Source organism: Pristiophorus japonicus, chromosome 1 (assembly GCF_044704955.1).
Source record: "Pristiophorus japonicus isolate sPriJap1 chromosome 1, sPriJap1.hap1, whole genome shotgun sequence".
In the NCBI taxonomy this organism is placed as follows: Eukaryota; Metazoa; Chordata; class Chondrichthyes; family Pristiophoridae; genus Pristiophorus; species Pristiophorus japonicus.
In genome coordinates, this window is record NC_091977.1 from 55503633 (window position 1) to 55515162 (window position 11530).

An 11530-nucleotide genomic window follows, 5' to 3' on the forward strand; every position below is an offset into this window, starting at 1 on the left:
CCAGAGACAGCTGCTCTGTCGACTCTTCCTCCTCCTCCTCCTCCTCCACACGATGGCCTGACAGGGAGGGTTGATCAGAGGGATGCTGCACCTGTGACTGGTCCTCTGGAAGTAGAAAGAAACAGACGAGTGGTAGGGGGCATGGTGACATCATGAAGGTCACATAGCACAGGCTCATTTGAAGGACCACCGCTACTCCATTATGTCGAGTCCAGAGACACTGCATCACATTGCCCCAACCCCATTCCACAGACACTGCATCACATCGCTCCAACCTAGCCCAGGCAGTGTGCAGGACTTACCCTCAGAATGCAAGCGAGGGTCAGCGCCACCACTGACTGTTGCCCGACCTGAGATGCCAATGAGGCCTGCCACTTGCTCCGCCAGGTCCATAAGTGGCAGGGTCTGAGGCGGACCGCCACCTGCTTGCGGCGGTTATGGGACTTCTTTGCCAGGAAAGATGAAAATGGGAATGGTTACCAGAGTGTCCATCTGCTCTTGTGGCACACGCAGATAGCCACCAAAGCACTTATACCATACTGTCCGAATGTAATACAGTCTTCCGTTTAATGGCCTTGGAAGTTTCAAGTGTTTCATCAGGAGGACAGCGAAGTGCGGAAACATCTTATCAGATCTCGGAAAGCGATCTTCATAATGTGTAAAGATCATTCATGACAAATAGGGTGCCACACCAAGCTTACCTATGTGTCATGCATTTTAGGAGGCAACCCACAGAGTGGTAAGAGACAGCAACAGCATGAGAACACATAGTGTGTCAGATTTATTATTTAAGTAATAAAGGAGTACATCAATAAAAATTGTACTCACTCTAACAACCCTCGAAAGATCATTAAACTTTTTCTGGCATTGCTTCTCACTCCTGGCCACTGTGTCTGAGGCAGAGACCTCCTCAGCGATTTTCCCACAAGAGCTTTGTTAGCATCGCACGCTGTCTGCTGTCGTCCTCCTCCATCATCAAAATCGAATAATAAAATGGCTGATTTAGCCCCGGGTGTATTGTGCATACGCACGGCCGCGCCCTGCATTAGCGTTTGTAATCGGACAGCAGACCAGAAGCACGGGGGGGAAACAATTTGCGCGTGCGCAGAACGGCCAATTTTTTTTATGGCCGGAACTTTCATCTCCGGTGCACACATTCTGTGATGCAACGCTGGAGTTAGCGCTAACGTCCATTGTGAACTTTCATTTGGCGAAAGTTGCGCACTCTGGCACTAAACCGCCATGAAAAATTTTAAATTTGCCGCGATTTGCACCCGAAAATGGGCAAAATCGCAAAAAGCCGAAAATCCAGCCCATGCATCATGATGTAAACAGAACAAAACAGTTTTGTCACCTAGTTGTATCGGTTCTGACACTGGCATTTCAAAACAACCGTTACCAAATGGCTGGTTGAATGTATCCTACATTACTATTATCTGGTGAGCACAAAACCCTCAGCTAAGATCAAGGGGTATTCCATTCAACCCTCATTATTATCTAATTTTAGTCAGTACTTGAACTGCTACGCAGAACAAACCTATTTATTTTATTGAACATTATTTGGCTTTTTCGGCCAAGAATGACCATGAGAAGGTATGAATACCCTGATTACATTAAGGTGTGGTTAGATCCTTCATCGCTCTGTTATATCAGTTGTTTTCTATTGAATGCCTCCTGTGTTTCTTTCCCCCCCACTGCAGGAATAACTACAAAGACTATTCAATGGAGTCCAGATTACACTTTAGGATCCATGCTGCAATGAACAGCTTAAAGAATTCCCCTACCTCATCACCTTGATCATTCCTCAGCAGCAAGTTCCTGAAGTATGTTGCAATAAATAAATACCTGTGTACGGGTAGGAGTGATGTACAAATCACAGAATAGAGCAAAATAATGCTGACATAATCTGCTGTGTTAGAAGTATTCTGAATGTAGTAATATGTCCCCTTAATTCTCGTCTTACAAGTTAACCAGGGTTTTTTCTACAGTGGTATAAAATGCGTTCAATTCCAAATGTTCTTGCTTAAAAATAAAAGACGGAGATTTGTTCTTTATCAAAGAAAATATTTATAACATTTTGTTTTTACTTGAATGCAGACAGGACCATTGCTGGTGCAATAAATTTATATAGTGAGTCAGGCAGTTTATTTTAACTTGAATTTTGTTTTAAGAATCTGAATTAAAGAAAAGTTGAATATCTAGAGTAAAAGGATAAAAAGCCTTACCAATGTTAGAAATCTGGAATAGAAGCAGAAAATGTGAAAATAGTCAACTGGTCTGTTGACAGCTGAGAAGATCATGATTGGGTGGAGACCTTTCATCAAAATAGAGTCTCCATCCAAACCAGTATCTATATTTACTGTTGATGGACTTGTTATATATTTCCAGCATTTTCTGTTGCTATTACAGTGGAACCTTATTATAAATATGTTCTCTCTAGTCTCACCATGGGTTTATTAGTTACTGGAAGAGCTCAAATTGTTATTGGAACTGTTACTGTGTTGGTGTCCATGAACTTGTAATAGCAGACTTGGCTGTACAGTGCTCGCCGCTTATTGTGGACTGATCTATGGCAACATATCCATTCCACCTGGGAATGGACCATCAATATCTAAAACACAATACAAGACTCAAGTAACCGAAGACGGGGAGATATAACACACAACCCCTGGCAAACAGGCCCTCAGAGACCAGCAATTCGGCCATATTTGTTCACTGGGTTATTTAGTTTGAATGTTGTGGCTCTGGAGCTTTGGCCAGTCTGTTCTTGGTTCTGTTACTTCATTGGTAGATAAATCCTAAATCAGGCCACTAAGATCCATTGGTCTTGGTAGTTTAAGATGCATGTGAATTACTGGCCCCATGAGGCTCCATGGTACAACACATCTATGCAGCCAATTAAGCTACATTCTTTGAACACCCCTGCTGTAATGAATGAACTGCAGCAAGAACCGAGACACAAAATGTAACATGGGCACAATCAATGCAATAGTTAATAGACAGCAATCGGCCTGGAAACATTAGAATGATAGGGCACCAGGCATTACTTATTGTCCATTTGGCTTGAGTTTTTGTCCAATTTTCGTGCCTCTAAAAATTGTGTTCTATATAAGTGGCGTACACTGTATACCCTTTATGTATGTACCAGTCCACTTTGTTGTATACCATTGTGTTTTCTTTATTAATTGTGCACCGGTAGAGACAGTTCCCCAATATGAACCATGGTTATCGTTTTCTACATTCATCTTGCCAAAATTGGCCAGAACTTTCCTATTGAAAATTGAATTCAATTTTGACAGATGCTGTTTAACTGAGGCCCAATTGTTCCATAATCTGCTTTTTATTTTGGGGCCCTTTGTTTTTAAACAACAGGAGTAAATTAGGTTTCAATTCTAATGATTGTGATGAATTCTGTGTCTAAGTTCTTTTACAAAACTGATTAGAATTCTGTTTGTTTCTGACCAATTAGCAGTTTGTAGTCAAACTTCATAACAGCATGTGGTGTGCACATTTTATTGTGCATGTCTGAGCCTGTTGTAAGTGACTTGGAATGGAGGTGATTTATTGTTAGTCTCAGAACAGACCTTCACAAATGATGAGTTCATAGAAAGGCAACAAAATAAACAGCTGTGGATTTAGGTCAGGGGTCCACAGGCAGTGGGGGAGGGAGTAGGAGTAGTGGGTGGGTCCGTAGCCCCCTAGGAGGTGGTGAGAAGATTTCAAGGCGTGTGGGATTTTTTTTTTTAAAGATTTTTTTTAAATAAAAGGAAAATATTCGGCCGCGGAATGGTGGGATCGAGTTGAGCAAACTGGCGACTCCGGCCCCAACTCTGACCTCTGTTTCTCCCTTCTCCCCCCCCCCCCGCCCCCCCGCATGTCTGTGCGATGATGGAAGCAGCTACTGCTGTGCCCAGGCCCCCACTTGCTGAGGAGGGAGGCGAGGGTCGCTGAACGCAGATCTCCCAGCTCCAGCTCTCCGTCTTCCGCTCACAAGGTCCTACTGTACATTTTGTCCTCCCTACATTTGTCCTAATGCGGGTTGCTATTCCCTCTCCCCCAGCCTAATTGGGGCATTTGCTCTTCTCCTTTCACCCCTCGCTCCCTGAATGCTCACTCTGCCATATGTCAGCAACTGTAACCCATCTAGTTTAAGTGTCCCGCAACTGTTGAAATCAGCCAATGGCGGGGCGGCCCCACTTGTGCTTCCCCGTTTCAGATTAGAATTTTTTTTTAGTCCTATTTTTGTCATTTGTGTGATTGTGATTATCAATCAACTTAAGTCGGGGGCAAGGAAATCGGAGGCAGCTGCAAAAAGGAAAGGAGCGGTTGGGATCAAACAGTGAGTTGCTGTCTTTGTGGAAGAAGAAGAGGGGAATATATCACCATTCAGAAACTATTAGGATTGACACTCATTACCGGCAAGATTGAAACAGTTTGCAAGCTCATTTAAATATCCTGCACAGTCTAATTTCCCCCCCTCCATTTTCTCTCCTGCAGTCTTCCAAGTGTTGACTCGCACTGTAGTATAGTTACAGGGTGCTGACTGCCCTTTAGTGCCTAACCTCATTCATTCTTCACCTGCGCTCCTTAAAATCTACCTCTTTGACTAAGCTTTGGTAATTAATCCTGGTATTTCCTTCTGTGGCTCAGTGTCAAAAACTATTTTTATTGATATCACTCTTATGAAGCACCTTGGGACATTTTGCTACATTAAAGCGGTATATAAGTTGTGTTACTGGGGTCCGTGGAATTTTTATAACCAGGGAGGGAAGGGGCCTCAGAAGCAAAAAAAGTTGAGGACCTCTGACTTAGGTAGTACTGAGGGTGAAGTAGCTTGAGTTTGGCCTACTATATGTAGCATTACCACAAACTGAGCACGGTATTGTGTTTATTATTTGAATTCTCTTGATGCATGTGATGGTAATAGCAATGCTGTGTTTATTTGCACGAAGGTCTTTGCGGCTTTCTGCACATGTGCACGGTATCCCGGAGCCATGCGTGCACTGTACCCAACAGTTACCACCTGCACCGTGGGCCACACTTTCCTCAGCTCATAAGGACGATAGGATAGTTTTAGTGAATCATTTTGTAAGTCCTGATGTTTGAGTGTTGTGCCTTAGCTAGGCAGTTACAATGCTGCACTGGAAGATGGGGACAGACAGGCTATGTGTTATGAATGCCTCTTCAATTTAAAAAAAATCTATTATTAGGAGGGATTGGGATTCGTGTTCCATTTCCTCCTTGGGATGATTCAATGCCAAGCTTAGTTATAGATTTGAACTTTGCGGCATAAACTAAATGTTAAAGATGCCCGCCAATTCTTTCAGTAAGTGCACAACCAGCGCAGGTTCAATTGTCGCTCTGTGTTGAGTCAGCTGAACTGTCGTCGTAACAACAAAGGCTTGTCTCCACTTGTCTCCAGCAACCCTGCACAAGGGAGAGACAAAAATTAGCCCGTGTACTCACTCCTGATCTCTCTCTAGTGACACCTGCTAAACGTGCACAGCTGTGTTTGTTGATCGAGGAATGGACTAGGCCTGAGCGTTATGGCTACTATGGTAGGATTTCCTAATTGACAGTCCCTGCTCAGGTTACCATAACTATAGAAGCATAGAAATTTACAGCACGGAAGGAGGCCATTTCAGCCCATCGTGTCCATGCCGGCCAACAAAGAGCTATCCAGCCTAATCCCACTTTTCAGCTCCTGGTCTGTAGCCCTGTAGGTTATAGCACTTCAAGTGCACATCCAAGTACTTTTTAAATGTGGTGTGGGTTTCTGTCTCTACCACTCTTTCAGGCAGTGAGTTCCAGACCTTATACTGGGCCCTTGGACGAAAGACAGGAATAAAGGAGGAAATCAAAAGAGGCAAATAGTTTTAGTTTAATTAAGTGATAAAGCTATTTAGTAGGCACCTTTTTAAAAATGTTTTAGTTGTCTGCTTTGAATCTACTTTTCCTTCAATATTTTTACTAACAGAAGTACATACGGATGACATTGCAAAGTACACTAACATATTTTATAGCACAGCTGGCAACAAGATAAAATAGAATAATCAGCAGAGTACAGCTAAAAATATCTTGCTCGATCTCCCTGCTTTATGTGATCCTGTAGAGGTATGTCTCATTGGCCATGCCCTATATTAGTGCAGTGGCGTTACAGGACACCCCTTCCTATCCTGTGACACTCTTCTCCCATCTGTCCTATTTCTTTGCAATACAACTGCCACTCATTTCCTACCGTTCCCCCAGAGCTGTTTATCCCTCCCCCAAAGAAGTAATGAGAGCCATTCCCGAACTGCAGATAGATTGGCATCTTGTAACATAACTCCTTTGATTAGATTTAGCACTGTTCGGACCGATTGATTTATTCCATCTCCTTTATTGAAAATGCCCCTCGAAAACTGCAGCAGTGGGCTGACCAGGAATGCAAATTTCATTGTTTCCCTGATTATTCCCAAGCAGTTCCATGCCCCCTCCCCGAGTGAGTCAATCCCATAATATATATGAGCATCCCATTGTATAACACCAATACTTGTCAATTTGTGTCTTTAATGCCTGTTTTTTTAAAAGCAGAGCAGTGTCTAGTCGAACCTGGAATAACTTGCATTGGATAAGTTTGGTTCTAATCTTTTCTAAACTGTGCATATTAACCCACATGGAGTGCCACCTCTGCTCTGGAATCTGAATATCGAAATCCCTTTCGATGTTTTGCGGAGAACTATATTACTCTTTCAATTTGAGTATTTCCATTTTCAGCAAGATTTGACTTAGTATATCTTGGGGTAATAAAATTCTTTCAATTTTTCAGAAATGGGAGTATATTTTCTCTAAAGTTAAGAGAAAAATTATTTTACTGCACAGTCTTCATAAACCTCCCAAGTTGAGCAAAATAATTTTTATCTAACGCAGAGCAACACCTTTGGTTTTTCAAAATCAACTGCAATTGCAAAATTTGCTGAATTAACATTACTTTTATCAACACTGCTACTTCAACCGTTACAGAATGGCCCTGGTGGATCACAGAATGGTGCACAAATTGTTTAGCTCTTTTAGTTTTATGGAAACATTAAGTAACGCATTATTCCATTTTGTATCCTTCCCCGGCACTTTGAATATGCATCAGACATTTGCTGCACCGCTTCTGATTCACCATAATGCTCGCTGCAGCATATTCAAATCAATGTTCCTGCAAATTTTGACACAAATTCATCACTGGAGCATAACGGTCTAACTTGTGGCATTTGAGGCCAAATTTGCCATTCTAGGAAATTCCAGGCTTCACGTCATTTCATGAATACTCGTTCTGGCTTCTATTGAGACAGTTCTCCTTCTCCATCCTCTCTAATAATGGGTAAATCTGTGAGGCACTTAGTAATTTTAACAATTTGCTGCTGCGTTGCTAAACAGTGAATCAAGAGACTTGTTTTGGCAGGAGACTTATCAGCTGCCATGTAAACTCAATGCACTCTCCATCCGTAGATCAGTGAGACAATTGGGGAGGAAATGTTGTTGGTCACTAAGCTTGAAGTGCAGCCCTTCTTGTTTTAAGTGTGGTTGTTGGTCCATTTACATTTGCTTGTATTTTTTTGCTTTCGTGCTGCATATGTACATGATCTAACTGAATGGTGGAACAGGCTTGAGCGACTGATATTTTGATTTTTAAGAATCACTTCGTCAGTTATAGACAATTAATTTCCATATTCTGAGTCGTGTGTTTTGAATGCATGTCTCCTGGATGAAAACCTCTTTAAATGGAGGAACGAAGCAGTTATCTAATGATAACCGAATTATCATTAGAAACCACAATATAATGTAAGATATTTTTAATGTTTTGTCTTCTGGAGAGGTAAAAGTGAAATTTATTTATGATATATTTTTTTCAATAAATTAATGACAACATCAGTAAATTTTATTGATCTGGGTGGAATTTTCAATCAGACAATCCTTTTCTTTGTGAATGGTAGCAGGCTATCATTTAAATCTAATCCTAGTTTTATGTTCATATGGGGACTACTCTCTCTCCATACTAATATGAAGTCATACTGTGCATTTTGTGCGGTATTTACCTGGAATTAAGGAATTCTTCCCGCCTCCCCATTCCCATCTCCCAACCAAAACATTTTGTAATAAAAACAGAAAATGCAGGAAATACTCAGCAGGTCAGGCAGCAGCTGTGAAGAGAGAAACAGAGTTAACGTTTCAGGTCAATGACCCTTCATCAGAACCTTTTGTATTTAGTTGCTGATCATCATCACAATGACATTCCAGAGTCTAGCAGAACAGTAGTTAAGTTTGAAGGTGTTTCCATGGTGACTACCAGTGCTGCTCTGATTTGATGGGTGAGGATGAGATGTATTGGCAAATGAGTCAAACTGTACTCAGCTCTGGAACTCAACCATAATCATTCAATCAGGATGTCGGGCCTAGGCTGTGAGCAATCGTGCAACAGCTCCTTCACCACAAGAGGATTCTCCCCTTGCCCTGGTGAACAGATTGAACAGAAATAGCTATTCCACAAAAACACTGAAAATGCTGCAGCTAGCTAAAGGTTAATCCATAACGATGTTGTTTGCTTTAATTACCAGAGTGTTTTTCTTGAAAATGTTTTTGTACAATTTGTGTTGGGTCAAATAGTAAATATCATTGTAATTACTGGTGATTTTAATCACATAGTCCTGAATGGCATAAAATGTCAGAATTCACCACTTGCTCTCTGAACATCAACAGAAGCTGATGTACATCTAAAAAAAAAAGCTGCAACATTCCATGTAACTTGATAGATTTAAAAAAAAGAAACGCAGGAGATGCATTTTGGAGCTGTAGTTGTATATTTATTTTGTCCAACTAGAATATGTTATCTTATGTTAGCTCTAAAATAGAAGTACATTGGACACAATTGTATTGAAACTATATTTTGAGAGAAGTGGACAGCAATGCTATATATTTTTCTTGTTGGTCATACTGTGTATTCAAAGCCTATTCTGTGATGTGTATTGCTTCATATTATGAAATGGGTAATTATGACACATAATATTGGCATAAGACTACTCAGCTTAGATACAGAATATATGTATTTTTTTAAACTGAAGATTGAAATTTCCTGTTTTATTCTGTATGTATATTCCCAAACGCATTCTGTAGTGACAATGATTATTTTGCCACTGAATTATATCTTGGAATATTGTACTGTAATTTGTCCTCTTTGGTGGTAACTGTGTTAAGAACTATGAATTAAACCAAAACAAAAATAATAGTTTATTCCAATTTTCAGTTCTATCTCTTACACTGTTTACAATAAATGAAATTGTGCTGGTGGTGACAAAGTGATGTATGTGTGTATTTTGAAAGCCATGGAATATATTCAGTACTCGACAGTTCAAATCCATTATTATTTGTGACGCATTCTGACTAAACTTGCTCATTTCAGTGGTGTGCATTAAGCTTTGTAGCTTAACTAGAAAGCAGTGTCTAATTTATTAGATCCATTATTATCTGGCTGTATTGGAATCAAACATTATTGATTTATAAGCTAATTTATTTTGGTGTATAAAAATGCACTTACTAGGTCCATGTGACTACACTTGGAAAAGGATGCCATTTTTGTACTTTGGACTTTACATAAGAACATAAAAACATAAGAATTAGGAACAGGAGTAGGCCATCTAGCCCCTCGAGCCTGCTCCGCCATTCAACAAGATCATGGTTGAACTGGCCGTGGACTCAGTTCCACTTACCCGCCCGCTCCCCGTAACCCTTAATTCCCTTATTGGTTAAAAATCTATCTATCCGTGACTTGAATACATTCAATGAGCTAGCCTCAACTGCTTCCTTGGGCAGAGAATTCCACAGATTCACAACCCTCTCGGAGAAGAAATTCCTTCTCAACTCAGTTTTAAATTGGCTCCCCCATATTTTGAGGCTGTGCCCCCTAGTTCTAGTCTCCCCGACCAGTGGAAACAACCTCTCTGCCTCTATCTTGTCTATCCCTTTCATTATTTTAAATGTTTCTATAAGATTACCCCTCATCCCTCTGAACTCCAACGAGTAAAGACCCAGTCTACTCAATCTATCATCATAAAGTAACTCCCTCATCTCCGGAATCAGCCTAGTGAATCGTCTCTGTACCCCCTCCAAAGCTAGTATATCCTTCCTTAAGTAAGGTGACCAAAACTGCACGCAGTACTCCAGGTGCGGCCTCATCAATACCCTGTACAGTTGCAGCAGGATCTCCCTGCTTTTGTACTCCATCCCTCTCGCAATGAAGGCCAACATTCCATTCGCCTTCGATTACCTGCTGCACCTGCAAACTAATTTTTTGGGATTCACGCACAAGGACCCCCAGGTCCCTCTGCACTGCAGCATGTTGTAATTTCTCCCCATTCAAATAATATTCCCTTTTTTACTGTTTTTTTTTCCAAGGTGGATGACCTCACATTTTCCAACAGTGTATTCCATCTGCCAAACCTTAGCCCATTCGCTTAACCTATCTAAATCTCTTTGTAGCCTCTCTGTGTCCTCTACACAACCCGCTTTCCCACTAATCTTAGTGTCATCTGCAAATTTTGTTACACTACACTCTGTCCCCTCTTCCAGGTCATCTATGTATATTGTAAACAGTTATGGTCCCAGCACCGATCCCTGTGGCACACCACTAACCACCGATTTCCAACCCGAAAAGGATCCATTTATCCCGACTCTCTGCTTTCTGTTAGCCAGCCAATTCTCGATCCATGCTAATACATTTCCTCTGACTCCGTGTACCTTTATCTTCTGCAGTAACCTTTTGTGTGGCACCTTATTGAATGCCTTTTGGAAATCTAAATACACCACATCCATCGCTACACCTCTATCCACCATGCTCATTATATCCTCAAAGAATTCCAGTAAATTAGTTAAACATGATTTCCCCTTCATGAATCCATGTTGCGTCTGCTTGATTGCACTATTCCTATCTAGATGTCCCGCTATTTCCTCCTTAATGATAGCTTCAAGCATTTTCCCCACTACAGATGTTAAACTAACCGGCCTATAGTTACCTGCCTTTTGTCTGCCCCCTTTTTTAAACAGAGGTGTTACATTAGCTGCTTTCCAATCAGCTGGTACCTCCCCAGAGTCCAGAGAATTTTGGTAGATTATAATAAATGCATCTGCTATAACTTCCGCCATCTCTTTTAATACCCTGGGATGCATTTCATCAGGACCAGGGGACTTGTCTACCTTGAGTCCCATTAGCCTGTCCAGCACTACCTCCCTAGTGATTATCTCAAGGTCCTCCCTTCCCACATTCCCGTGACCAGCAATTTTTGACATGGTTTTTGTGTCTTCCACTGTGAAGACCAAAGCAAAATAATTGTTTAAGGTCTCAGCCTTTTCCACATTTCCCATTATTAAATCCCCCTTCTCATCTAAGGGACCAACATTTACTTTAGTCACTCTTTTCCATTTAATATATCGGTCAAAGCTTTTACTATCTGTTTTTATGTTTTGCACAAGTTTACTTTTGTAATCTATCTTTACTTTCTTTATTGCT

General features: G+C 41.1%; 1 protein-coding gene across 4 annotated transcripts in view; it reads left to right on the top strand.

Moving 5' to 3' along the window:
* LOC139263942 (tetratricopeptide repeat protein 39B) overlaps positions 1 to 9279 on the top strand; it is a 182258-nt gene extending 172979 nt beyond the window's left edge. For all 4 annotated transcript variants that reach the window (XM_070880031.1, XM_070880049.1, XM_070880040.1 and 1 more), the window contains one exon: positions 1701 to 9279. In XM_070880031.1, the coding sequence (XP_070736132.1) occupies positions 1701 to 1797 (97 nt within the window). In that variant the 3' untranslated portion in view covers positions 1798 to 9279. The remainder of the gene's footprint in view (positions 1 to 1700) is intronic.
* The last annotated feature ends 2251 nt before the right edge of the window (positions 9280 to 11530 follow it).